Source organism: Melospiza melodia, chromosome 2, assembly GCF_035770615.1.
Source record: "Melospiza melodia melodia isolate bMelMel2 chromosome 2, bMelMel2.pri, whole genome shotgun sequence".
Taxonomy (NCBI): Eukaryota; Metazoa; Chordata; class Aves; order Passeriformes; family Passerellidae; genus Melospiza; species Melospiza melodia.
In genome coordinates, this window is record NC_086195.1 from 143,723,034 (window position 1) to 143,749,437 (window position 26,404).

The 26,404-nt window shown below is 46.5% G+C and overlaps 2 protein-coding genes across 2 annotated transcripts in view; one reads left to right on the plus strand and one right to left on the minus strand.

Annotated features, from left to right (window-relative positions):
• Nucleotides 1-204: 204 nt before the first annotated feature.
• Nucleotides 205-16,290, minus strand: PPME1 (protein phosphatase methylesterase 1). The gene is made up of 14 exons (XM_063150274.1): nucleotides 16,134-16,290; nucleotides 10,827-10,921; nucleotides 9,928-10,019; nucleotides 9,778-9,835; nucleotides 9,226-9,277; nucleotides 7,322-7,476; nucleotides 6,631-6,721; nucleotides 6,240-6,305; nucleotides 5,908-6,037; nucleotides 5,352-5,481; nucleotides 4,849-4,893; nucleotides 3,999-4,063; nucleotides 2,892-2,959; nucleotides 205-2,241 (listed from the first exon to the last, which is right to left on the minus strand). Exons 1-14 carry the CDS (start codon nucleotides 16,229-16,231, stop codon nucleotides 2,223-2,225), a joined length of 1,164 nt encoding a protein of 387 aa, XP_063006344.1. The 5' UTR covers nucleotides 16,232-16,290; the 3' UTR covers nucleotides 205-2,222.
• Nucleotides 16,190-26,404, plus strand: part of C2CD3 (C2 domain containing 3 centriole elongation regulator) — a 36,624-nt gene continuing 26,409 nt past the window's right edge. Inside the window, 14 exon segments of the mRNA XM_063150276.1 lie at nucleotides 16,190-16,274; nucleotides 16,277-16,422; nucleotides 16,453-16,525; nucleotides 16,657-16,917; nucleotides 17,357-17,514; nucleotides 18,096-18,295; nucleotides 18,996-19,213; nucleotides 19,727-19,859; nucleotides 20,556-20,684; nucleotides 21,844-21,988; nucleotides 22,381-22,535; nucleotides 23,192-23,398; nucleotides 23,863-23,975; nucleotides 25,494-25,612. Coding sequence (XP_063006346.1) covers nucleotides 16,205-16,274; nucleotides 16,277-16,422; nucleotides 16,453-16,525; nucleotides 16,657-16,917; nucleotides 17,357-17,514; nucleotides 18,096-18,295; nucleotides 18,996-19,213; nucleotides 19,727-19,859; nucleotides 20,556-20,684; nucleotides 21,844-21,988; nucleotides 22,381-22,535; nucleotides 23,192-23,398; nucleotides 23,863-23,975; nucleotides 25,494-25,612 — 2,127 coding nt within the window. The 5' untranslated portion in view covers nucleotides 16,190-16,204.

The window sequence follows — 26,404 nt, forward strand, 5'->3', positions numbered from 1 at the left end:
GCAGGAGCCTTAATACTCCTCAGACAAAAGCCCAGTCTCAAAAATGTGCATGGCTTAACAGAGCCGAAAGGAATTTCCCTTCCACCCACCCCCAGGGTGCTGCTGCTGTCCCTGGAATCCATCCTTTTGATCCAGCCCCACACGAGTCCCAGAACAGCCACCTGGGCAGGGCTGGGAGCTGGCACGGAGCGACGCACCAGTCACTTCAACAGGCTCTGGAAATATTTATTTTCTTTTCACTCACTCAATGTTAACAGCAAAACAGAATCCCAGGCAGTGCACAGGATTGCAGGAATCATTCCTTTCCCAGTGGTGCTTCTGCAGAACACAGAACTGGCTGGCTTTCCACGGAGGGTTCTGCTTGCCCCGGCTTTCTGACGAGCTCACAAATCAGAGGGATAACCGAGGAATGCTCACTCCAAGTCAGGCTCTCCAAGTTACTTCACCACGCAGGAATGTGACTCACCAGATCATTCACAGCAAGATCCTGGGAAGTGAGACTGGACAGACACGCTGCAGCAGTTCATCCCTAACAACCTGAACCAAGGAGTCTCCTGCAAAAGGGGCTTTTGGCCATTCTGGGGACACGGCTGCGGAAAGAACTGTTTTGCATCTTGACTACTGAAGATCCATGGAATCCATCAGGAACTAGACCAGGGTGGAATTACACCAAACCAATGAATCGACACGGTGACTCACAGAGGGGAGTGCAGAGAGCCACCAATTGCTCCTGTCACACCTGAGTGCCCAAAGTGCCATGAGGGCATTCCTCTCTGCAATGAGGCTGTCCTGTCTCAAATCCAGGCACTTCCCAGCCTGATGTGTCAGGGAAGGGACAGGGAGCAAGGCCACCACGGCTGCCGTGCCCGGTGAGTCACAGCTTTGTCCCACCTGCACCTCTCAAGTGCCAAGGATTCCTGATGGCTCTTGTCATGGGATGCACAGGGCAGCTCCCAAATCACCACAGACCTTTGCCTTGGCAGAGCAGGGTTAAAATCATCGGACAGCAGCAAGGGGTTATGGACACCAGGCAAAAAAAAAAAGGGGTTTCACACATCCACCAGCAAAATATTGAGGAAAACTGCTCCAAAACATGTCTGCTCTTACACTCAAAAGTGACTCTTAGGTGAAAGCAAGCCCAGGAGCTGTCTGGGGATAACTGAACCCTGAAGAAAAGCTCTCTGTGCACATGGAATTCTGGAAGGCAGGCAGCGAAATGAACCAGGAAGCAACAGTGGAAACAGGGTCCTTCCTCTAATACTGGGGAGAACAGCTGCCTACACCTCTGCATCAACATCAGCAGGACTGACTCCAAGCTCTCCCAGGGTTCTTCCTACAGCCCATTCCATGTTTTTCCATCCCAAAGGCGCTGATCTCTGCCCAGCTGTGTGTGGCAGCTACAAGAAGGGAAGGACAAACACATTCCAGGGGCAGAAAACAAACTGCCTGTTGACCACATTGTCCCTGCTGCTCTTGGGTCTTCCCCATAAAGGCAGGTTCAGAGTCCTGTGGATGTGTCTGTAGTAGATGGAGTTATTCAGGCTCTTCTTCTCAGAGAGGACTTGAAGCGAGCACTTCACAAACTGCAAGGCTCTGAAATGGAGCTCACAGTCCCCCTCTTGCCTTTTTGGTTCACAATCCCATCCAGCTTTGCACAGGAAAGTGGCCTCCAGGCTTTTCCCACAGCTTAACCCCTAAGGCTGGCACTGGTGAGATGAAACCTGAGCTCCCAATGAAGCCAATTCCTCGTCTGCTTTAGGGGAAAAAGAAGTGTATGTACAACACCCAAATCTAAGGGGCACTTCCAAGATGATCCAGTGACTCCACGGAGAAATCCTGAAGCCTTTGGCTGTGCTGCAATGCCCTCGGTGGCTCTGCACTGCCAACAGCCCTTCTGCAGCTGGGTCCAAGGAAGCCTGAGCATCGGTGGAGATGGTATGACTGACTACATGGGGTTCCAGGAGGCCTTTCCTTGTGGCAGCAGAGAGGAGGATCCCAGTTCCAAGGGCCTGAAGAGCTTTTCATGGTCTTCAGTAGAAGCTGCTTCCCAGCAAGGAAGTCCCTAGGAATTTAGATATTCTGGAGAGCTAGTTCTAGGGGATGAATCTCACACCAACTTCTCACTGCTGCTGGACTGGGAGATGAGAGGATATGGATACATCACAGTGGCCTCTGGTGCAGTTTATTTACAATGGGAATCAGTGCTGGAGAACACTGGGATATTAACAAGCAGGAAACACACTAGGAGGCAAAAAAGAGAATGGAAGAAAGACTCCATGTTAGCATCAAGGTATTCTCTGCAAACTCTGTGACAACCTAAATTTAGCTGTAAAGTCCTTATGTCTTCTCACTCTCTCCCTGTTCACACATCAACCTACACTATCAAGCTTATCAATCACACCCTTCTCTCACTGCCTGGCTGATCACAGGGGCCTGGCCTCCACAGGCCATTGTGATAAGAAAACGCATGAGATAAGTATGGAGAGTCTGCAGAGAGAAGCACTCAGCTTTACCTGCCTCATCTCACCAGTATTTCTTGGCCAAGGGAGTGTGATGCAAGTTGTTTCCACAACACAGGGCCTTGGTTACTTAATGAAATATTACTTTAGCTAACTGCCATAAAATTTATCATTTTGCTTTCTGGCAGGCTACAAAGAAAGAAATCTGCTTTGCTCCTCCCTTCCCAGGAAGGAGGTTCCATCAGCACATGTAAATATGTGAGAAATGTAAAAGGAACACAAACACTGAATGTATTAGTGGCTGTGATTCAGAGCTGTTTGTTTATCTGTGGTTTTCAGCACCAGGCTAAAATTCCAGCCTCCCACCTCGAGAGCCAGACAGGCAGTGAGGGCAGGAGCCCTGCTCAGGGACACAGCTCCATGGAGCCTTACCACTGGAATCCACCAATGGGCTCTGTAAACCTGTGACGGATCAGGAACGTTGCAACAGCTTCAGCAACCTGAGAGAAGGGGAAAAACAGCTCAGGATTTAAAGGGACACAAAGAGAAGACAAAACCCAGTCATTTTTCAAAGCCTGCAGTATTTCCAACAACAGTTCACACCCTCAGGAGTCTGTTGCTGAACTGTTTGCTCCTTTAAAACAAGAGCTCTCTGTAACACCCCTCCAGCTTTACTCTGACACTGAGCCTGCCATCAAGAAGTGACCAAACCTTTTCTCCACCCATTTCAGTAATTCTTGAAACAATGTCTAAGTTTAGCAGGGAGAAAAGGTAAATTAGGATGCAAGACAGTAACCTGGAATGGTTTGGGTTGGGAGGAACAGTAAAGCTCATCCATTTCCAACACCTGCCATGGGCAGGGACACCTTCCACTACACCAGGCTGCTCCAAGCCCCATCCAGCCTGGTCAACATTGCTCAGAATGTATAAAAACCAGTAACACCTTAAGAACTGAGTATGTCTAGATAGAAATACCTATTTCAGACTGGTAAAGTGAAGCACAGAAAGGCTGAGTTTTAACAGAGCTGTCAGTGCAGAATGAGCTTTAAAACCAGATGTGCTCCCAACCACAGGCTCCACTGTCTGCACCACATTCCTGCTTCCATCTGGACAGAAACCCCAGCAGTGCCCAGAAGCAGCACTGCTCTGTCAGAGCTGCTGCAGGAACATTTGGTTTCTATTTGGAAAATGTGAGCCACCCAACTCAACAGAACACAGACCAACCCCTAAAGCTGCAGCTTAGTGCAGTGGATAGTGGGGAACTGCTTAAGGAAGGGAGGAGAAATCCACACTGCACATGGGTGGAATTAGGTACATCACCACGAGCCTGGGAGTTAAATCCATAGCCCAGCCCTGTGGCATGTAACATCTTATCCAGGGCTTTCCAGACAGCTGAAAAATCCAAGCTGCTTATGAAATCCAGTTGTGGTGCCAGAAAATGCCCCAGAAGTATGATCTCTGCTGCATGGTAAGGAACAGATCCTTTTCTGCATTTCAGATTGTGGCTTATTGTAGCTTCAACCCCATGGTGGGGCTCACCTTGTCCGGAGCATCCTCATGGACTGCGTGGCCACACTGTGGGAGGACCTGCATCTGGAACTTCCCTGTGGATCGAGAGAGTCAGCACACGGATCTCACGCCCTGCACCTACTGGCCTCACTAAGTGCAGCTGGAAAAGAGGCCCCAGGGACGGCAGGAAGCCTCAGCAGACTCCACACCATGCACAGCCCGTGGTCTCCAAAGGAAACATGGACCAGCTGCTTCATTCACCTTCTCCAGGTGTAACTAGAACAGGTTCCCAGGAGTAAAATAGAGCTGAACTTCTCAGAGCTTCTCAATGCAGGCAAGTGTCAGAGTTAGAACTCTCACCAGATTTACCTTAAGATAACATTTATCCTGCTATCCAGTACCACTTTCCAGTACTGGTTGCTCTGGAAGGCTGGCATGGGGGAAAAAACCCAACCCAAACCCCAAAACATGAATGAAGGTGCTTAATCTTGGTCTGCTGTCTGTCAGAAACACTGGGAGATGGGACAATTTGGAGTGGTCCCAGGTGTTCTAGCTAGGAACATCAGGGATGTAGCTACAAAGGGAAAAAATGGATCAGAAAGAAGCCCTCACAGGCAATCATTCTGATCCAAGAGTGTAGCAGCTCCACTGCTGGGAGCACTGAACACCGGATTGAACAATGCCCACAGCAGCAGCCCTTTGAACTGAACCTTTCCCTCCTCACCTTCCCCACCTTTCCTTGACCACAGCAGGAGAACACTATGGCCTGGACGAATTCTTTAATGCCCATTTGTTTGGATATTGACTGTACCCATAGCAACAAGCTGTCATGCAAAAAGAGCATTATGATAAGGCTGAAGTAGCAATATTAAATATTTACCTTGCATCTGTCCAATGGTCAGATCTTTATCCAGCCTGTCAACACCTACAAGCAAATAAACAAATAATAACAATAAACTAATGTTTTGGAGAACAGCCAGAGAGAACACCATTCTCTGAGCCAGGCTTTTCTCTGTATTTTAAAAGATACATTAGCTTGGAAAACAGAAAATAAACACCTCTGGCACCCAGACAAGGGCATTTCACTGCTGCACCTTGAGAGAGTAAAGTTACAGGAAAGAAACACAGCCAAAAAATGCAAGAGCACACCCCTCCCTACTACTTAAAAGGATATTTACAAAAGGTATTTTCTATTCAGGTACAAAAAGGGCTTACAGGTGTATTTGACTTTCACTGGAGAAGTTCAGATCACACCACACTATTTTAGGAGACACAGAAGCCCAGGTATTGCCAGGAACCACTGCAGCCCAATGCTGACCCTGTGCTCTAAAATGCAAGTGTGACCTCACTGCAGTGCACCCCTGGACTGGGAGGGACACGTACCAGCTAGAAGCAAAAGCTTTGGAGTGGGACAGCTGAGGAAGAGGTTGGATAAACCCCTGAACCAGCCATCCCAGTACTTCTCTGTTTTGGCCAGCTCGATTCGCCACGTGTATAAATGCTCCTTCTTTGTCTGCAGGGAGGAGAGAGAGCTCTGTGTTACTGATCAGTAAAACAGCAGAAAGAAAACCAACCCAGGGAGCCACCTGGAAATGCATAAATACACAGATATAAAAAATAAAACAATACTGGCTCCCTCTGGTGGATTACACACTTCCAGGGATGACCCTCCTTGCTTCTACATCTCTCTCCAAATCAAAGTACATGAGCAGGGAACAAGAAAGTCAGCAAGAGCTACACCAAGAGGAGAAGAGCCTGCAGGATTCAGGGCAATCAGTTTGCTATTTTTTACTGACACAAATAGCTCACAAATTGCCTGAACATTTGGCCTTCAGTTTTCTCTCCCTGGAGTGGCTCCCTTTCATATCAGAATGATTTGGATAACCACAGGTGACAGCTCTTGCAGGGGAAGCTGAAAACACAGTAACAAGTTCTCAACCTCTGTGTCATCCTCTTTCTTCCTTTTGTTGACAGAGCCTCCTCCTTCCTCATCCTCGTCCTCCTCCTCTTCCTCAATAATTCCCTCTACTATGGCTTTAGGGCATTCAGGACTGGCTGCCTCTTCACACCTGAGAAAATAAAATCAGAAACTGATTCCCTGACAAAAGGAAAAAATCCAAACCAAAACACCAGCCAGGATTAAACCATAGGTGTTCAGCAATTTTGCTTTAAGAAATACTCATTTTCAAGTGCACTTATGTAGCAATGGTGTTGTAAAACAGAAAAAAAATATTTTAAAATAATAAATGAAATAAACCAAAGGCCACCTACTGTTTGACTTGACCGACCATAGAAACTCTGGCAGATTCGAGATTTCTTATCTGTCCGCTTTTTACGCTATGGAAAAAAAAAATCAGAAGATAGAAATATTTACTGAAGGCCCAGAAAGAGGAGTTAAACTCCTCTACATCTCAGGACTTCCCCAAACCATCCCCAAAGCTCCTGCTCTGAAACTGAACAGAGTGGCTCAAGCTAAAATTTTGCGAACCTCCCTTTGTGACTGTAACTGAGAAGAGGGAGAAGTTTTAATGGTGAAACAGGGTTAAACCCGTGTCAGGGGGCTGGGACAGGGCCTGTAAACAGCCAAATTATATAAACTTTGTTTCCTTCGGGAGTCAGGCTATGCAGACAAGTGATTCCAGAGACCGAGCCCAAGCTTTACCTCCACTCAATGGCATTCTCAAGCGACTTGAATGTTTTGGGACGACTTCTTAGGAAGTTCTGCATGCTGTTCAAGGCATCCATGGCAGTACCTAAAAGCCAATGGCATCATCTTCATCATCTTCATGGCATCTGATGAAATTATTGCCACATCCCTCTACACAAAACTGGCTGCAACAGCCTCACAGAGAGCTGGAGCTCCCCAGTGATCTAATGCTGCTAAGCAAAGTACAGATTAGTATTTCTAAGCCAACAGTCATATTGGGAAATTGCTTTTTGAACAGGTAGGATGTTCAGACAGTAAGAGAAAGCAGCAATCATTTATCAGCAGCAATCATTACGGCAAAAGCCACCCTCTTCCCCATCAAGAAAGTGTTTCAAAGAAATCAGTGCCATGGTCTAGGTGACGCAGTGTTGGTAGGTCATAAGTTTGGCTCAGTGATCTCCAAAGTCTTTTCCAACCTAGCTGATCCTCTGATTCTGTGACATTAGCAAGAAAAAGGCAAACAGAGGGAGAGTACACCTGGCAAAAGGAAAAGGAAAAGGGGAAGGAGAAGGAGGGGTCACACTGGGAAGATTTTTGTGCACGCAGGATCTGCAAGGAGGATGGAGTGGGTTCAAAGACAGGACAAACCCGGGAGTGTGGGGGATGTGGGGCAGGGAGGAGGGCTGGGAGCGGCGGGCACACTCACCCTCCACGACGTCGATCATGCAGAGCCCCAGCAGGCTGGGCAGCAGGTTGGCCACGGCGGTGTGCACGGCGATGGCGCCGCCCATGCTGTGCCCGATCAGCATGATGGGCGGCGGCAGGTCCCCGTAGAGCGCCTCCACCACGCTGCCCACGTCCCTGCAGCACAGCACGCACGCCTGGCACCCCAGCAGGGACACGGCCTGCACGGGGAGCGCCCTCACACCCCGTCTGACCCCCGGGCTGTTCCCCCGTCACTGCTGCAAAGCAGGAAACCCTGGACACCCATGCCATTTCTCCTTCTGTTAACAGAATCCTCACTTAAAAGATGCTAACTGAAAAGATGTTCAAGCAACCTGGTCTAGTGGAAGGTGTCCCTGCCCATGTGGATGAAATCTGCAGTCCCTTCCAGCCCAAATTCTGTGATTCCTTGTAGAAAATATTTTAGGCTGACACTTGCTAGTGGGACCGTTAAATAAAAGGTGAGAAAAAGCTGTCAAATCATCTTGCATGGAAGCACAAACCAAGAAGTTCATTGTTCTTAAAAGAAGAGATTGGAATTAGAGAAAAATAACTGGGCCCTGCTGACCATGGCAAAGATGAACAACACTGAGCATGAGCAAAAAGATTGAGACTCTCTGTGAGCACAGACAGGCAAGGGGCAATTTCCCCACCCTTCCCAAAAGGTATCTCCTGTTAAACCGAAGCTGTCACTTCCTGACACTTTTCCCAGGACGGGAAAGCTGGCTGGTATGATGCCCAAACCCCAGAACAGCAGCAGAGCTCACAGCTGAAATCTCCTGAACAGCAGTTTAAAGACACCCCGCTAGCTGGCTTTCCTGACTACAACCATGCAGAGGAGCCTGAGAACTGAGCAATTTTTATTGGAAAAAATTATTCCATTCCTATTGAAAATGGAAAACAAGTGAAAAAATGAACAGGTTGACCAGCTTGTCTGCTCTGCTAGAGAAAATTGCTTGAGGATTTGACTTAAAAGAAAAACAGGAACACCAGCTATAATTTAAGGCTCCTATTTAAAAGATACTCAGGACTAAGTTTCAAGCTCATTGCTAAGAAGAGGGGAAGGTTTCAAAACAAAAGGAACTTGCTTTCCCCCCACAGCAGTGCTGCTCCAGATCTGAAATATTCTAATTATTTAATCCAGCATCTCCTCAGGACAGTTACACATCAGGATCTGACAAGGCATAAGCAGCAGGAATAAGGTATACAATGGAAGTCAGAATACATTTCACACATGGCCTCCCCTCAACAAACCAAGTGGATTTGTCCATGGGAAGGTTACAAAATCCTTCATCATTTAGTTGTAGTCACAGCAAAGAGTCTCTTTGTACTAAATATGGGCAGAACATAATGTGCTTAGCAGTGGGTATTTGCTTTTCTTACAGTTTTGTCAAGAGGGGGATGGATTTGCATGCCAAAGCGGGTCATGACAGTTTGAAAAAGCAGTTTTATGATTGAAAATCCTGTGTCTGTGACCCAGACTTCAGGGGTGTTACCAGGCCAGCGTGGGCCTGCCCTGAGCACTCACCCCAAGGGTGAGGAAGAGTCACACTGGTGATTCAGACTAAAATACCCCATGGATGTCTAAGGGAAGCATTCCACCTCCCTTAGGAGCTCCTCAGCATGTGGCAGGTTTAAAGTGCTCACTGTTTAAAAACTCGGGGTACTGGGAGAACAACTCCAGCTCTTGGCATCTGGCTCAGCTGGGAGGGACAGCATTTCAAACTGTCCCAGAATGGAAGGAAAGGAGGGGTAACTACCAGAATCATGTGAAATTAATCTTCCAGCTCCTCTGAATGAAGGCTGTGTGCCCTCAAGCAGTTTATTGTTCAGCCAAGGAGAGAAGGGGAGGTTTGTGAAAAGGGAAATGAGCATAAGTTTCCTTACTTTGCCATAGTCTCTGCAGACAGATCTTCAGGATTCCTTACTTTTGTTTCTCCTGAAAAAAACCCAACCCAAGTTAAGTTCTCTTAAGCTGAATAACTTCAGGCCCCCTCAGGACTTAGAGCAGTGATGGTACAAAGCTTTTAGGCACAGATATGAAGAGCAATCCTACTGCAATGAACGTGCATAATTAAGAAACACAGAATTAACAGGAACACTCGGTACTTTGGGTAGGAAACACTGCCCGCAACGGTGTTCTTTATGGATCTTAAAATGAAAGAACAGTCCTCACTTCTCATGGCAAGGACCACTTAGAGGTTATGGAAATATGAAAGATGGCTTGGTGGAAGGAAGCAGTCCACCAGTGTCTCAAGCAGAAGTTCAGGGGGTCTCAGCTTCTGACAGAAGCCACTCTTCCATCCCTGCTTTTGAATCAAAATTGGGATGCCTTAAGGATGTTTTTCTAGTCATCCTGAGAGGGATTCATTGCATCTCCTTAAAAAATGGGAGTGTGTAACACGCTGGTTTGAGCCCAGATTTATTTCTTTGCCTTACCATGGCCTCGGAGGTCTAAGGCCACAATCCTACACTGGATCCTGCTGATGATTGCAGACTGCAAGGAGAGACAGAGAGAACACTGTTTGCAAAGTGGGATTAGTAGCAACAAGCAGTTGCAGCAACAAACAGAGCAGCAGCTTTACTTACAGTAAACACAGCCCAGGACAGGGCAGAGTGGCCTCCACCGTGCAGCAGCAGCAAGACAGGCCCCTCCAAGCCACTTTTGTAAATTCGAAAAGTGTATGAACAGTTAAGGACATTTCTCTGAGCTTCTTCAAGGCAGCAGAATGGATTTTGGAGCTTGCAATATCAAACAGTAGTTTATTTCTACTCTTCATTTATCTGACCAACAGGGATGTTCAAGCATTACCTGGACAAAAATGTAACTCAGTTTAATCTTCAAGAGTTGTATTCCTGCTGCCCAGGTTTTCTCCCCCTCTTTAATTCTCTTATCCCCTGTCCTCTTCTCCCTGGGCACAACAGGGAAGTGAACTAAGAGAAAACTAGAAATCCATTAGGAAAAAAGATGGAGAGTTATTTCTACACAGGCAAAATACTGAGAGGGCAAGGGAATGGTTTTAAACCAGAAAAAGGGAGATTTAGATAAAATGTTCATAAGAAATCCTTCCCTGTGAGGGTGGGCAGGCCCTGGCACAGGGTGCCCAGAGGATTGCTTCTGGATCTCTGGCAGTGCCCAAGGCCAGGTTGGACTTTGGGGCTTGGAACAGCCTGGGACAGTGGGAGGTGTCCCTGCCCATGGCTGTTGGAAACACTTTTTAAAAATTATAAAAAATTAAATTAAATTTAATTTAAAATGATTACTAAAGAAGTAATATCGGGAATTAGCCTTGCTAGGCACAGTTTAACTGTCAGCCTACAAGGGATAGTTCTGGTTACTGACACTGAACCCTGCAGGAGACATAATGGATGATGAGAAGGAACACATGAAAAAGCTGAGGAGCCCAAATAAACTAAACAAAACGTGATACCTCCCCCATAATCTCTGAGATTATGACAAATTCAATTTGAGGAAAGAAAAAAGGATATATCCTTGCCGGTTTCATTTTCTACCACAACGTCCTCCATAGACTCGAAGTACTGGCTCCAAAGCACTGGTGAAAAATCACGCTTTCTTCCAGGGCTGCAAGACAGAAAAATCCCATAAGAAAGAGTTATTTTTAAAGTCTTCCACTGAAATTGGCATCCAGGCCTCCTCTCACTGAAGAGAACACGCTGGTGTTACACAACAGCTCAGACTGGAAGCAAACGGCGCATCAGTGAAGTGCCCACACAACCACAATATCCAGAGTTTTACTGTCAGTGAAGGAATCCTCCCCTAATTGTTGCTCCTGTTGAGGAAATGCAGTGGATACAGAGAAAAGAGTATTTTCCTCATCGAGTAATTCCAAGGAAGACTGAGCAATGGTGATTTGGACTACTCAGACCCAAGCCAAGGGAAAATAAACAGAACAGTGATACTGTCCCAGTGCCACCTCCGAGTCTGCAGTGAGCCACAGGCAAAAGGTGCCCAGCTGACAAACCCATTTATTTTTTGCTTCCTTCAAAAGGTACAGCTGTGCCCTCTCCTTGTACCACCATTACTGACAAAAGGCTCTGCAATCAGAATTTTCCTGATGACTCAGTTGATGCAGAATTTGCTTCTCGGGCTGGTATTTACTCAGTAAGGCTAAAAGAGTAGTGCTTAATTTTGGAAGTGGCATAATTAGGCTCAATTCTAGCCAGGATACAGGATGAGTAACAGTGCACCATTTTAACCATGTTTTTGCACTTCAGCTCTTCTGGGGGAGGCAGGCAGGCAGCACAGAATATTAAAATCAAGCATGGGCGTGAGGGGTGAAAGACCTTCAGAGCAGAAAAATCCCTGCTGAAGAAGTTTCTCCTGAATTCTTGGCTTCCTAAAGAAATAGAAAATAACACACAAAGCAGCTTTTCAATTTTGCAGAAACAAAATTTCTGTTTCCCCTGGTGTTTCTAGGATATGAAACATAAACCAGCCACCCCCTGAATGGACCAAATTCCCTCCTGTGGGTTTCCAGACTTCTTGTTAAATCTCAATTAAATAAAATGAGAAGTCACACACCTACATAAATCCAGAAAATATTAATCTCCTTTACCACCTCAGCCTAATCTCATCCTCTGATCAAGGAAAAAAAGATCACAGTCAAAGCTTAATTTTTCCCTGGAAGCCATCCCAGCCCTGATCACATGCTCTCTCCATACCAGTTCTGGTTCTTTCTGGAGAGGGAGAGAACTGCCCACAGCTTGGATGATTTCCCCTCTCTGGGTTTTGAATAGGTAGGATGTGCAGCTAGTGAAAATAAATTCCTTCACCCTCTCAAAATGCAGCATTTCAGCTGCAGCCAGGCTTTTGCACAGCATGTTGCAGCTGCTTGGGGGTTCCACTGCCCTGAGCAGCTCCCGGAGATCAGCACATGCTGTCACCTGCCTGGCCACAGCCCTTCCCACCTGATCCATAAATGTGGTGGGCAGCAGGAACGCCCTGGTGGCCCAGCCCTGGCACTGCTGTGGCACCAGGAATCTGTGGGGAATGTGGGGACTGATGGTGGCACTGGGTGTGCCACAGGAGCCCAGCCCTGGCACTGCTGTGGCACCAGGAATCTGTGGGGGCAGAATAAATGTGCTGCTTTCCACAAAATCCCAGGTGACCACAGAGGGCTGAGCAAAAACATTTCTCCAAAGAAAAGAATCCTTGATTTTGAGTTTTTCTAGAGCTGCTTTTTTTAGTGAAGCATCAACACACATTCAGAATTAGGAGGGTGCCAAATAAACAGCAGCTGTGGTTTTGCACCTTCCTATGTTGAAGTCATATTTTGCTGACCATTATTTAAGCTGACAGAACTAACTAATAGCTTTTTAAAGTATCCAGCAAACCAAAACAGAAATGGATCTGACATAATAACTTTTCTAGACTGATCCTTAAACTCCAAGCCAGCATATTAAACTGGAATTACAAAACAAATACTGGGCACCCTCTGTTTTATGCTATTGTGCCATTTGTCCTCTTTATCCTTAGGATGCCCACATGGCTCACCAAATCTCTCCCCAATTTTTGAAGGGGTTTTCTTTCAGGTATTTTCCTAAAATTAAAAATAATAAAAAAAAAAAAAAAGTTGCCCCAAGCAGAAGGAACCATTTTCAGAAAGTCCTTTTTCTGCTGAGAGCCCCTATTTAAAACTACTAAAGCAAATATAGAACAAGTGCATGAATCAGGAGATTTCATTCTCACATCATATTTGAACCCAAGCAAATCAAACATCATCTACAAGTACAAACTGCCACGGCTGACAAGTTGTATTTAGAAATTCTAAAAATTGACAAGGACAGTATCTTAAGTTCTGCCTTAGAGATGCTGAATACATTAAATTTTTTTTTTATTAAAAGGATTCCAAGGGGGAAAAGTGGATTAAAAAGGAAAAAATGAGTAGGAATTGCCATGATTGAATTACACAGATCTGATCCAGTCACGTCCTTCTGGATAATTAAAAGATCTTCAGAGATTGTACGTGATTTTTACTCACACACTGGAAAGGAACAGCAAACTGACTTTCACTTTCAAATCCCATCCAGGTGCTTAACTCTGAATGAGCCACGAGCAAAAAGCAAAAGGCAAAAAACAGGACAGGAAATGCAGAAGCTGCTACAGCTGTTGGGATCTGCTGCCGTGGGAGGTGACTTCACAAATTCTATTATTTTATTTCCCCACAGAACACAGAGTCAGGCCATAAGCCTGATTTTGTTTTGTTTTGTGACTTTGATTTTGTTTTTGGTTTTCATCTGTGGAGCAATTTGAAGGAATCAGTTGCAATTCCCAACACAGCCTTGGCCATGAGCGCTCCTTAAAGGAATGGGCACGGAATTCCTCCCAGAGGCTGAGTTTCACATATTGCCTGAGCCAAAGAGAAGCTCCAGCCTCCTTTGGAAAGGGCCTTTTGGAACCATCATTTCTGCTGCAGAGCACTTAAATCCAGGGAGCAGAGGACTGTGCTGGCAAAGCAGGAATTGATGCCACGTGCCACGAAATGCACTGAAATCCCACCACACATCCCATGCTCCCGCAAAACCCACTCCAAGCCATGTCAGAGGAGCCAGGCTGGGTGTCAGGGAGAATTCCCTCCCCAAAAGGGCTGCCCAGTGAGTCCCCATCCCTGCAGGGACTGACAGCTGTGTGCATGTGGCACTGGGGATGTGGGGCAGAGCTGGGGGAAAGGTTGGACTCCAAGATCTTGGAGGGCTTTTCCAGCCTGAACCATTCCATGATTCAGTTTGCTTCGGCCACTTTGACTTCCCAAATGAGACTCTCCCACAGAGAGACATAAGGAAGTGCTTGTACTGAAAAAATAGCAAGAAAAGAATAAATTTTAAAGAAAAAGCTAGGAACACGTTTATTTTCACAGATTTAAATGCAGCAACAGGTGCCATGTTCTTAGGAACTACTGAAACACACATTAACCTTTTAACAGCATATTGCCAAAGAATGTAAGACTTTATTTAAGTTAGGAAGTTCTCAGTAAATTCTATTTTTCTGTAGCAATCTCACATGCTTGACCCTCTGCTTCTCAAGATCTGCTTTCAGCTACACCACAGTCACATTAAGATGACCTGCATGGTGGGAAAAAAGGGAATAAAAAGAAAGTGCCCCACACACCAGTCAGAGGATTTAGCCATGGAAAACTCAAGTTGCTGGCATTCTTGGATATTAAGGTTAAACCCATTTTTTTAAAAGCCTGGCTTGCAACTCAAGCAACTGAAAGCGCAGAAATAAATCACGTTTATAAATGCGAGATGCTTAATGCAGCAAATAAACATTTTCTAAGTTTAGTTATTTTTGTTCCCTGTAGAAGTTAGAATTGTGAAGGACTATTTCAGGGCAGCCCTGCATATCTGCCAGCACTGTAAATCACACTGTGTTTTCCCTGTGCAACTAATCCCTTTCTCTTTTGGTGGAATTCTCTTCAGGGGGAATCTTGCACTTGTTTGAACAGAACTGAACTTAGGAAAGGATAAGCTCAGCTTAAGCTGAAATTTCTATCCCACTCCCTCTTGTCTCCTTTTCACAGAAGCCCAGGCCCTTCTGGATGAGGCCATTCCATGCTGGATGTGCAGCACCTCCCAAACAGGAGCATCACCTGTAAAGGGTGGCAGAGGGGAAATCAAACCACAACATGATTATGAACTACTCCCCACTGCTTCCAAGGGAAGATTCCAGGGTAATTCCTGATCCTTAACCACAGCACTGGATTTTGTTTCACTCATAATCATTTCCCTGACAGTGTTTAAAACCTTCCAGTATATGGTAAGAGAGGAAAAATTATATAAATTAATACGTTACACCCTTGGACACTGGTCAAACTTCTCCCACAGCTCCCAAAATGAGCTCTCAACCCCTGCTTAAGAGATTAAAGAGTATCCCAGACTTTTCCATCATCTCGAAATGCAGATTTAAGCAGGGATTAAAGTCACTTGGCAGTCACTTCACATGGGTGCCTGCGGCTGAGAAATCCCGTTCCACAGAATCATGGAATGTTCTGACTTGGAAAGGGACCCCCAAAAGGACCACCAAGGTGAGGAATTCAGCTCCTGAGAATTTCCACACACCTCTCCCCCAGCCACACCCCGAGGTACCACCCAGACATGGTGCTGGACCCTTCCTGCAAGCACTGATGGCAAAACCACCGGGAGGAAAGGGCCGCAGAGCTGATGCCAGCACCTCCCCAGCCGGAGGGTACGCTGGGCACTGGTGCCTCTGCGGCTGGAGAAGCCTGATCCAGGTGTCACTCTCCTGGAACACGGGGAAGCAGGACCAACCCTCCCTCCAGACCCCTAAGAATGACCATGCCCCCTTCCAGATCCCCAGTAGTGACCGTTCCCTGTCCAAATCCCCCAGGACAAGATCCCCTCTGTCCAGATCCCCCGATAATGACCATTCCCTGTCTCGATCCCCCAGTAGTGACCATTCCCTGTCCAGATCTCCCAGTAATGACAATTCCCTGTCCCGATACCCCGAAAATGACCATTCCTGTCTAGATCCCCCGATAATGACCATTCCCTGCCCAGATCTCCCAAAAATGACAAATCCCTGTCCCGATCTCCCGATAATAACCATTCCCTGTCCAGATCACCCAGTAATGATCATTCCCTGTCCAGACCCGGAATACCGTGCCTCCCTTCCTGGCAGATCCCCCCAGTGAAGACCCCCGGTCCCTCCGGACATCCAGCCCGACCCCCCGCCCTGCAGAGCCTCCGCTCCGCTGTCACCGCTCCCCCGAGCTCCCCCCGCTCTCTGCATCCGCCCCGGCCCTTCCTCCGCCTACCCCATGCGCATCTTGGACCCGGACTGGCCGCCGCCGCCGGGCAACGGGGGCCGAGGCGGGAGGCGGCCCAGATGCAGCTGCTTCTCCAGGGCCGACATGACAGCCGGGAACGCACCGGGAACACCGGGACCCCCGAGAGCGCCGCCCCCGCCCCGCCGCGCCGGAAGCGGCTCCGCCAACAGCGCCGCCGCGCGGCACCGAGCGCGCCCGCCCGCCCGCAGGGCACCCAGGGAAACGTAGTCCGGCCCCCGCCGCTGTGCCAGGCGGGACGCGGGGCAGCACGGGAGCTGTAGTCCCCGCCGCCGTGCCCGCGGGGCAGCACGGGAGCAGTAGTCCCCGCCGCCGCGGCGGTTGCCGGGCGGGAGGCGCGGGCGGGATGCGGCGGAGGGGAGGTGCGCGGCGGGACGGGCGGCACGGCGGGGCTCGGGGGGCGCGGCGGGGACAGAGGCGTGCAGCGGTGGGGCGGGGAGCGGCGCGGTGCCCGGGGGCATGTACGGGCCGCTGACGCCGCCTGTCCCCGCAGGTCCCGGCGACCCCGCCGCCGCTGCCGCCAGCCTGCCGCCGCTGGTGCGGGGCCCGGCGCGCTGCTGGCTGCGCTGCTCCGTGCCCCGCGTGCTGTGGGCCGGCCCGCAGCCCGCCGCCGTGGTGCGGCTGCGCTGGTGGGGCGAGAGCTCGGGCGGCACCGTGCTGCAGCCCGCCGGCCGGGCCGGGCAGCCCGCGGGCCGCACCTGCGCCCGCTTCGCCGTGCGCTGCGGGCCCCGGCAGCTCGCCGCGTACCTGGCAGGTACGGACGCGCCGGGACACCGCGCTGGGACCGCGCTGGGGCGGCGGGACGGGGGCTCCGGGGGTGCCGGGGCAGGGCAGGCGGGGCGTCCGGAGCGGTTTGTTCCCGGGCCGGGCGGAACGGGCTGGCCTGGGCATGGTAAGCCATTCATTCCCCTCCAGCAGTGGTAAGCCGTTCATTCCCCTTTGTCCTGCCCTAAGCGTTCCTTTCCTGCGAATCCTTCTTCCAAATACTTATTCATCCTGGGAATCCTTGTTCCAAATCCCAAATACTTATTCATCATCATTTACTGCCAAGTAATAATGTCTGCATTGACCCTTCTTTACCTGCTGCCCCGTTATCGTAATAGGACATAACGTTAACCTCTGGCATTTCTGTAATTTTAGCCAAAAAAGTGTGACTTGTGACTGTGACCTGAAGGTGCTCCTGATTTTTGCAGATATGGGAGTTCTTGTCCTGGAGGTTCTAACCAAGCGTGAGCACCTGCCCCTTGGCAGGGCACAGATCACGAAGCTGTCCCAGCTGTCCCCCAGCCACCCCATCAAAGGCTCCTTTGCTGTGGTGTCACCAACATCGGAGAAACTCGGAGAGCTGCAGGTAGCCTTGATGTCCTTGCTCATTATGAAATGATAATATAATATTACTATAAATTATGTGCTGTGACACTGGCATAATCAGGTGCAGGGTCAAGCTGTACGTGGCACACTCTCTCCAAGGCATTTCTGAGCTAAGGTAAGAAATGGAAAAAAAAAAACAAATAATGGTGGTGTTGGCTTCATTTTGCTTAGAGGGATGTGGGGTAGTTGAGCTTTACGAGGAACATGTGGTCATCTCTACACTGAGAGTGAGTATTGGCAGTGGATTTAAAATGGATATTTGGTCCTTACACTTCACTGGGCTGGAATAATAGAAGATTTTGACATCTGGAATTAAGAAAGTTTTGTCTTGCAGACAGAACTGGATCTGGAAAATTGATTATGAAAGGCAGTTGACTGGATTTGAAAACGTGGAACAAGAAACAAGTAGTTGTGAATATGTAACATAGCTGTGTAATGTAAATATGGCTTTATGTAGAAAATTAGCAATTTTCCATTGCACAACAGGTGAAGTTGAATGCAGTGTTTTCTGCACTTGGATAGGAAAAGAACAAAGTGATATTTCCCCATCTTGTCTCCCAGGTGTCACTGGTTCTAGAGCCTCTGCCAGAGCTGTATGGCCCCAGCACCTGTGTGCCAGCCACGCAAGGAGGGTCAGGTGTTGCTGCTGCCCAGGGAAGCAGCAAGTGCCAGCCTCCTGCTCCATCCCAGCAGCCCAGGCACGCCCAGGGGACTGTTCAACAGGAGGAGTCTGTTGACAACAGCAAAGCCACATCTCCTAGGTACCCTTTTTTCTGTTTTCAACATGACAAAGCTCTGGTTTATTTTGCAGTGCACACAGAATTTTTAAATGCTGGCAGTACACTTGTGAGTTATGGGATGCTTGATCTTTTCAAACATACATTTTATATGAAATCCAGGGTGTTGAGGGTTTCCAAGGTGACAGGGACAATTTCTTTTCTGATAAAAATTTGCTTCTTAGGTTGACTTAGTTCAAGTCATGCAAGACCACACAAGATGTGTCTCAAATAATCGAATCACTGAATAATTTGGGCTGGAAGGGATCTTAAGGCTCATCTCATTTCAGCCCTGCTGCCAGAACACCTTCCACTATCCCAGGTTGCTCCTGGCCGTGGACATGGATGAGGCAGCCACAGCTTCTCTGGGGAACCTGTGCCAGAGTCTCACTGTGGTCCACCAAAACTTTCTCCTGATATCTTATCTAAACCTACCCTGGCAGTGAGTGGGGATCTGATCCCCCTCATCCTGTCACAACGTACTCTTGTAAAAAATATCTTTTAAAAAGCTTTTTTTTTTAATCTTTTACTTGCAGCTTGGGTGGGTCTCTCTGGTGGTCTCAGTGGCAGGTGAGGAATCATTAAAATAACATGTCCTGTTTCCTTTTGGAGAATTTGCAGAGTTCTGAATCCCTTTACCCACCCTCTGGACATGTCACTGAAACACAGTTTCATTTTTCCCTAGAGGAAAGGACCATTTGCTGTACCAAGAGAACTCTGAAAACATGAAGGACACGTTTCCTGCTCCTCATCCCCATGGGATTTTGCCAGATGAAGATGTGAAAATGAGCCCTGAGGGTCAGCCCCTGTCGTTCCCCACCAGTGCCGATCCCAAGGCGCTTCCCAGGGGCGGCACATGGGTGCTCTCTGCGCACAACCCAGCCACAAAGGACCTGCTCTCAGGTTTGTGTGCAGCCTGCCTCGTCTCCCACCTTTCACTGCAGATGGTATTTCCTCTGCCTGTCTGGTTTTCTGAGTATCTGTCAGGTTTTCTGAAGGGAAAGAGAGACTTCGCCCCCTCTTGCTGCACTAATCCAAAAAGGCTTTCCCAGCATTGGAGAAGGGCGTGTCTCCATATGTGCTGTCTTTGGAGTTCCATATTTACAGAAAATAACAAAAATTAGACATCCTGCTCTTCCCTAAATTATCCTAATAATGCCCTTCAGCACCTGACCCTGTGTGCAGACAAATTCCTTGTGTGCAGTGGAGTGGGAGACTGATGGAGGATCCCTCTCCTCACTCCCACCTGAGCTGTTTTCTGGTGTATAAAACATATTTAATCCCCAGTGCACCAAGATCTCTTTTTAACAGCAGAAAACAGGTTTCTTGACTGTAGCTGACACATTGATTGTGTCTCCACATGGCTTTTAGAATGCATTTGAGTGCTGAAATGTAATCCCTCTGCTTGTTTCCCAGCTCTCCTGGATCAGGGCAGTAAACTCCGTGATGCCATGGTTGTTTCTGCAATGAAGTCCAGCCCAGACATGGAGATTGAACTGAATAAAATGTCTCATTTTATAGAGAGAGACAATTTTGAAGCACCAGCAAAGTGAGTTTGGACTGGGGGAAGTGAGATTCAAGCTCCAAACCATAAATTTTGGGGCTTTATCCAAAAATTGTAGATTCTGAGATTCATAGGATGTGTTTTAGAATTCATTTAGGGTGAAAGCACCACATCATTCAAATGGGAAGTTAATTTCTACCTGTGAATAAATGTCTGAATTTTGTGAATCCATCTTAATCTTCATGTAGTAAGACTTGATTTAAGTAATTGATTTTAATTTCATTTCTTACTATATTTGTAATTAGTTCTAAGTTATTTGTCAAGGAAATACACATTTTTGTAGGGAATAAGAGTAGTGCAAGACAGTGCCAGTGAAATGGCACTGCATCACAAAAAACAGTTTTTGAGAAAAGTTTAAGTAATTGATGACCTAAATACATGGGTTTCTCTTAGGAGAAAAGAAACTTGGATTTCTTGGCTTTCCTTCGTAAAAATATGAGTATTGCCTGTTATTCTGTGATAACCAGAAAGCAATGACATTGTCTTTGATAGTCAGTGATGCTATTGCCAACTCAATTTCATTTCTTTCAGCACAAACTATTTGTATTTGTGTTAAAAGTAGCTCATTTTGGACATTGCAGAAAAAAACTGATAGACCGATTAATGGATTCATCTTGAGCATGCCTTAATGTCTTTATTTTTCCTTTTTCTGCTGTCTGTGCTTCCATTGCTGTTGCCCAGGAACCCAAAAGGCTTGAAGTCCAGTTTGGTGCCCACTCCTGGAGATCCCCATCACCTTGGATCTGAAGTTTCAGATCAGCAGTTTGACCTAAACTCTGAAGAAAGAGCAATCCAGTTGCTCTTGGGCAGGTGAGTGTGATGCACTGGAGGCTTCTGCAAAATTGTCCTTGTCTGACCATTGTGAAAAGTGTCTCTTGACCCTTCAAGTTGCCCACATTTTTGGGAATGTAACCAGTGACATGTGTGCAAGTGATGGAGGTGTTTTATAACTCAGCTTTAGTGCATGACAACCTGGATAGCACCAAGCCACTTGGTGTGGAAGTGATGTCAGAAAGATTAGCCACGATCTTTCATAAAACCAAGTTACTGAATAAGTGTTGTGGCCTAAAGTGTTACATAAAGTAAGCACATAAAACAAATACCTTGTTTCTTGGGAGAGGAAACACTCTGTAAATTAAAACTAATAAGAAACTGTAGCTATTTTTAATCTTTCTCCAGTTATTAAATGGACATTTTCCTCTCATTTTGCATAGCATAAATGATGTTTCTGTTGTGTCCACATCTGCACCCTGAGCACACAACTTCTGGGTCAGATATGGTTCAGAATTTAAGGTTCATGTTTCTTGTGCCCTACACTTATTTTTTCACTGTGGTTTATCAGTGGATAGCACTGTAATGTTGCAGATCATAAAATGATTTTAAGCTCACAGCACAGAGAAAACTCTCAAGCCAAATTAACCCCAGCTTGTATCCAAAGACACTTGTATTTGCACCTACTACTCAGGTATAGCTTGGAGGTTTTTTTTAATCAAAGTAAACTGTCCTTAAGTATCACTGGTATCTTAAAGCATTCCAGAAGTTATAAAGCAGTGAAGGGTAAAAATCAGAGGTTGATATTCATAGGTATATTTAGTGATAAAAATCATCAAGGTCTGGAGTCGGTTGCTCCAAGAGGTTGTGGAATCTGCAGCTTCCAAGACACCCAGAATCCGTCTGGACAACTTTTTATTTGCATTTCATTCCCTTTGAGCAGGGTTTGGACTGGGTGATGTGCAGAGATCTGCTGTCACCCAGACTGTCCCTCCCTTCCCACACACTGCTTTCCTCTGGGGACAGGGATTTGTCCCCATTTCACCCCTCAGGCTGGCTCACAGACGTGCTGTGGGAGCACAGTCTGCCCCTGCCTGGAGCCAGCATGGCCCAAATCCAGGGTAAAATTCTCTCCACGTCCCTTGGGGACTGCCTGCAGAGCTTGGCACACTGAGGTTTCTCTCTCCTGTACCCACAGTGCTGATTTCTCCCCGGGGCAGCTTTGGGACCAGACGGGCTCCCTGTGGGATTCCCTGTCCCTCGGCAGCGAGGTGTACGACAGTGAGCTGGGGGATCCCCACTACGACCAGAGTCTGCTGGAGAGGCTCTTCTACACAGCCCCTGTAAGTGGGGATCCACAGGAAAACGTGCCTTCCCTAATGTGCTGTGCAGGAAGTTTGCATGATCAGGAAAACGACAGATTTCAGTGTTTTAGAGCTGGATAAGCTATAAGTATCATGCAAATGCTTGTGAGTACCTGTGTACATTGCTTGAAATTATTTTTATTAAAAGAAGATTGTTAAGACTACAAAGTCAAGCATTGAGTTTGGAAGTTGCTGCAATTGAGCTGTCCAGGGACACTTTTTGTTTTTTAAATCCCTGAAATTTTGGTACCATTTTAATTGTTTCAATAGATGCAATGCACAAGTTGTTTTCCATTTATGTATTGTGACCATTATGGAACTCTGTACAATGATAATTAACTTCTTATTTGTGTGCATTATTTCTGCTTTAGAAATCTGATTCCAGTTTGAGTGATTTCCTCAGTGATGATGATGTTAAAGCCTCAAAAAAAGCATCCAAGGCAGACACTGCCAAAAAAGCAGCTCCAGTGAGTCCACAGAAGGATTTTCATGCCTTTGACCAGAATGTGACAGAAACTAAACCCAGGTAGTTACAACAGTGACTTTTGGTTTACCTCATCGAAACTGAATTCTCTTTTTTTTTCGTATGGAACCAGTAAAAGTGTTCAGTTTTCAAGTTTATCTTGTACAGTTCAGTAAATGTAAAGGTTTTGTGACTATTTTTATTTCCCTTTTAGCTCCAAACAATTATTTCTGATTATTTTTGTGACTGACACTGCTGTTTTTACGTCAGGTAAAATTCATATCCCCAGAGGAACCAACACAAAATCATTTGCAACTCAAGTCTTGCAAATGACACAAATGAGATTTAAAACTATGACAAAAATCCTGTTGCTGTTCCTCTGCAGCAGAGACTTGTCTATAACTGTATCATCTCCCTGCTTTTGTACATGGCATGAAATGAAGCTTTTCTTTTTGAAGAGTTAGGATTCAGATCAGCAATGTGGAACATGCAGTTTCTGGGTTGGTTTTTTTCAGTTTTGGACCCCAGATATTGTAAGATTTTTGTTACAGAGAATTACAGAGACCACTAAATTTGTAGTAAAAATATATTTTAAATGTATACTTTAGTGAACCTTGGGCAGTTTTTAAGTAACATTCCCACCAAGCTACAATTCCCCCTTCATTCTGGTCATGTCAAGAATGTTTCTGCAGTCCTGAACCTCATTTCTGTGTCTCCAGCTGCTCTCCCACTGCTCCTCCAGAAGACCACAGAGAAATGTCTCTTCTCACATCCTTGGGTGCAGACAGGTTGGCATTGCTGCAGCGAGTACACCTGGCCAGAGTCACCATAGAAAGCCTGAGAATCCCTCCTGAGAGCATCCAGACCTCCCCCAGGAGGAAAGGTTTGCTGGGGAAGCCTCCACGGCCCATGTCTGTCCATAAGTGGTAAGGGGGAATTGTTTATTCCTGCTTGTTTGCTGTGCCTTCAGGGCAGATCTCCCTGAGCTCTCCTGTGCAGTGCAGCTTCCCCAGGCTCTCCAGGCTGCTGAGGCTTCTGCTCCTCTGAGGAGATTGTATCCCAACAAATTTCCAAGCTGGGAAAGTTAGAGGTGTGACTGATTTATCCTGATGTGGGCTCACCTCAGGCTGTGCCTTTCCCAGGGTTTTGGGGAGCTGCAGATGTCCTTTGTGCCTGGCAGCACACTGGAAACAAAAGGGAGTTTATTGGAGGAGGATCTGGCACATAGATAATCTGTGGAAGGAATTAATGGAATTGGTGTTTAAATTATCCTAGAAAAAAGAGTGTTGCAGTCAGCTGTGAATCTGGAACTTGCCTGCTGTGTTCAGTTTCATGACTCACGTCAGATTCTTGGTGGACTGTGGTCACCCTCCCACTTTTTTATTCACAGCACCTTCTTTGTGGAGTACCACTTTCCTGTGAGGGTCTCCAAGGATGGAAAGGGACAGGTCTCCATAGCTACAGAAGCAATTCGAGTAGCCTCAAGTAAAATCACAGATGATGGTAAGAGCATCATTTTCCCCCCTTAGATTTAGTTTTGTTGACCCCATCCCTTAGAAATTATTTAGTAGTGTTTTCCACATATTTCCTTTGCTCCTGAAAATCAGAGTATGATTAGTTGCTGTGCTGCACATGGGGGAATGATCCTCTCATGGAGAGGGAAGCCAAGTGAGTTTTAAATATTTTTTTTCTTCCAAGAGGTATTCATACTGGGATTTTCAAATTTCTTTTCCTAAGGAAAGAACAAGTTAGTAAGCCCATTCTTCTTTTGAACATAAAGCCAGTATTCTTTCTGCAGTAGTGGGAGGATGATCAAGTACTTTTAGAAACATCAGAGCTACTTGCAGCCCAAATAAATAATTCCCCAGGTGTTGAAGTATGTCCTGTAGTATCTCCAATAGCTCACAAAATCTGCTGGGTCCAGGGAATCTCCAGTCCTGTGCTCAAATGAGCAGACATTAATCTTTGTACTGAGAGTCACCAGTGTTTGTGTCTCTGAGAACAATTTCTGTTTCTGTGCCCACTGAGCAGAGAATGCTGGGTGAGCAAGGTGCTCCCTGCCCAGTCTTCCCAGAAATTGGAGTGCCAGGGTGACTTTCAAATGCCTCTCCCATGTGGTCATTCATTGGCATTGCACCTTTCTGAGTGGCACTTGAGAGATTCTAAGTTCTCCTAGAATTCTCCATTTGTGGCCAGAGAAAACATCTGTTTCTTCTGAACTTCTGTAATACAACCTTTGGAATCCAAAACTCATCCATCCTTCTGGCCTTTGCCTTGTGTGGAGTCCAGCTTTTTGGGACCTAGAAAAATAGGTTATAAAATAGAAAATAATTTGAAGAAGACTTCAAGTCAATGCACTGTAGCATTATCCTTCCTGAGAGCTGTTTATGTCATTTATTAAATATGCCTAATGAGGAAGATTCCATAGCCATCCCAGACAAGGTGGGGAAGAGCTGGGCATTCAGTTGGACATTTCCTTTGGTGTAACTTGCATTTTTGTCATCACAAGAATATTTCCTTATCCTTTGTGAACACTGTCATTGTACTTCTTGTACTCCTTTCCAGACTGAATGCAAATTGGTTCTGTCTCTGCTTGCAGACCCTCCTGTTTTCCTGAAGCTGTGATTTTTCTTACAGCTCAGCTTTGCCTTCCTCAAGAGCCCTCTTGATCTCTGTTAGTTAAAATGAGGCAGGGTTCTCCCGCTGAGGAAGGACAGCTCTTACTGCATACAGAGAGGTGGTGTCACCTGAAGTCTTTATGTATTGTTATAATGTTGGTTTATATTAATTTGTTTGATAATTTATTAATTGTTTTTATTAGTTATCTATGAATTCATAATCTTAATTTTGTCCTGCTGGCCTTCTGCTGTTTGCTGGCCTTCAAAAATGAAAACCAGTTTACTTTATTGGTGTTAATAAACAATGCAGAATTAAATTATTGTGTTTGTAACAACACTCTACAGGAGAAAGTTTATTTATATCCGATAATTTTGGATATTTGTGCTCCTGTCTTCCTTGCAGTGGTGAAGTTCCAGCAGCAGTCTGTGTTCCCTGTGTGGCTGGGGGAAAGGATGATGGAGCACTGGTGGGGCTCTGACCTGGCTTTTAAAATCTACATGAGAAAAAGCACACAGAAAAAGGTATTTACTACAAATTGTTCCTTCTTTGTGTATTAAAAAGCAAAGGAATTCTTTGCATTTCCACTTCCCACAGGCACAGTGCAGACAGTCAGATATTGGGGGGGAAAATGACATTACACTGATTGCTGCTGAGGCTTCAGAGAATCACAGAACATTCTGGGGGACCCACAGCATCACCAGCCCAGCCCCTGGCCCTGCAGAGACACCCCAGCAGTCCCACCCTGTGCATCCCTGGGAGTGCTGTCCAAACACTTCTGGAGCTCTGGCAGCCTTGGGGCCAGGACCATTCACTGCTCCAGGCTTGTCACTCGTGTCACTTCATTAAAGGCTTTTCTGAGACTGAGACTGGCAAGCAAAAAAAAAAAAAAAGTACTTCCCTCATCTTTTAGACTGTTGCTTAAGCTGTGAAAAGCAGCTGTAATTTGTGCATTTTGGGGGGGAAAAGGTATATTTCTATCTGATAAGATGATTTGCATAGCCATCTGCCTGTGATGGAGATGGTGAGAGTGGTTAGCTCAGCTTATGTTGTTTTAATCAGCACCAAGGATATCTGCTTATCTTTTCATGGAGGAGTAAATTGCACCTCTCAGTATGGAAATTGTGCTCATTTACTAGGATTTAGGTTATTCAATTATTGCATTAATCTGGAATTGTTTACAGTACGTTCCAGGAAAATTTGTCTTACTGTTCTAGTGAGACTTGGAATTGGAAGTAGAGGAAATTTCCTAAATCCCTGTTGGTACAACTGACATTGGGAGTGGGAGTGGGAGCCAGAAAGCTTTTTTTCTTCCC

Bases quoted from the DNA above. Each gene is read 5' to 3' on its own strand.
- PPME1 (XM_063150274.1), bottom strand. From the start codon at position 16,231: ATGTCGGCCCTGGAGAAGCAGCTGCATCTGGGCCGCCTCCCGCCTCGG. The intron at 9,836-9,927 runs GTAAGTAAAGCT...CTCTCCTTGCAG, and splicing joins TGTCCTGGGCTGTGTTTACT to TCTGCAATCATCAGCAGGAT. The intron at 7,477-9,225 runs GTAAGGAAACTT...GCTGTGCTGCAG, and splicing joins TCTGCAGAGACTATGGCAAA to GGACGTGGGCAGCGTGGTGG.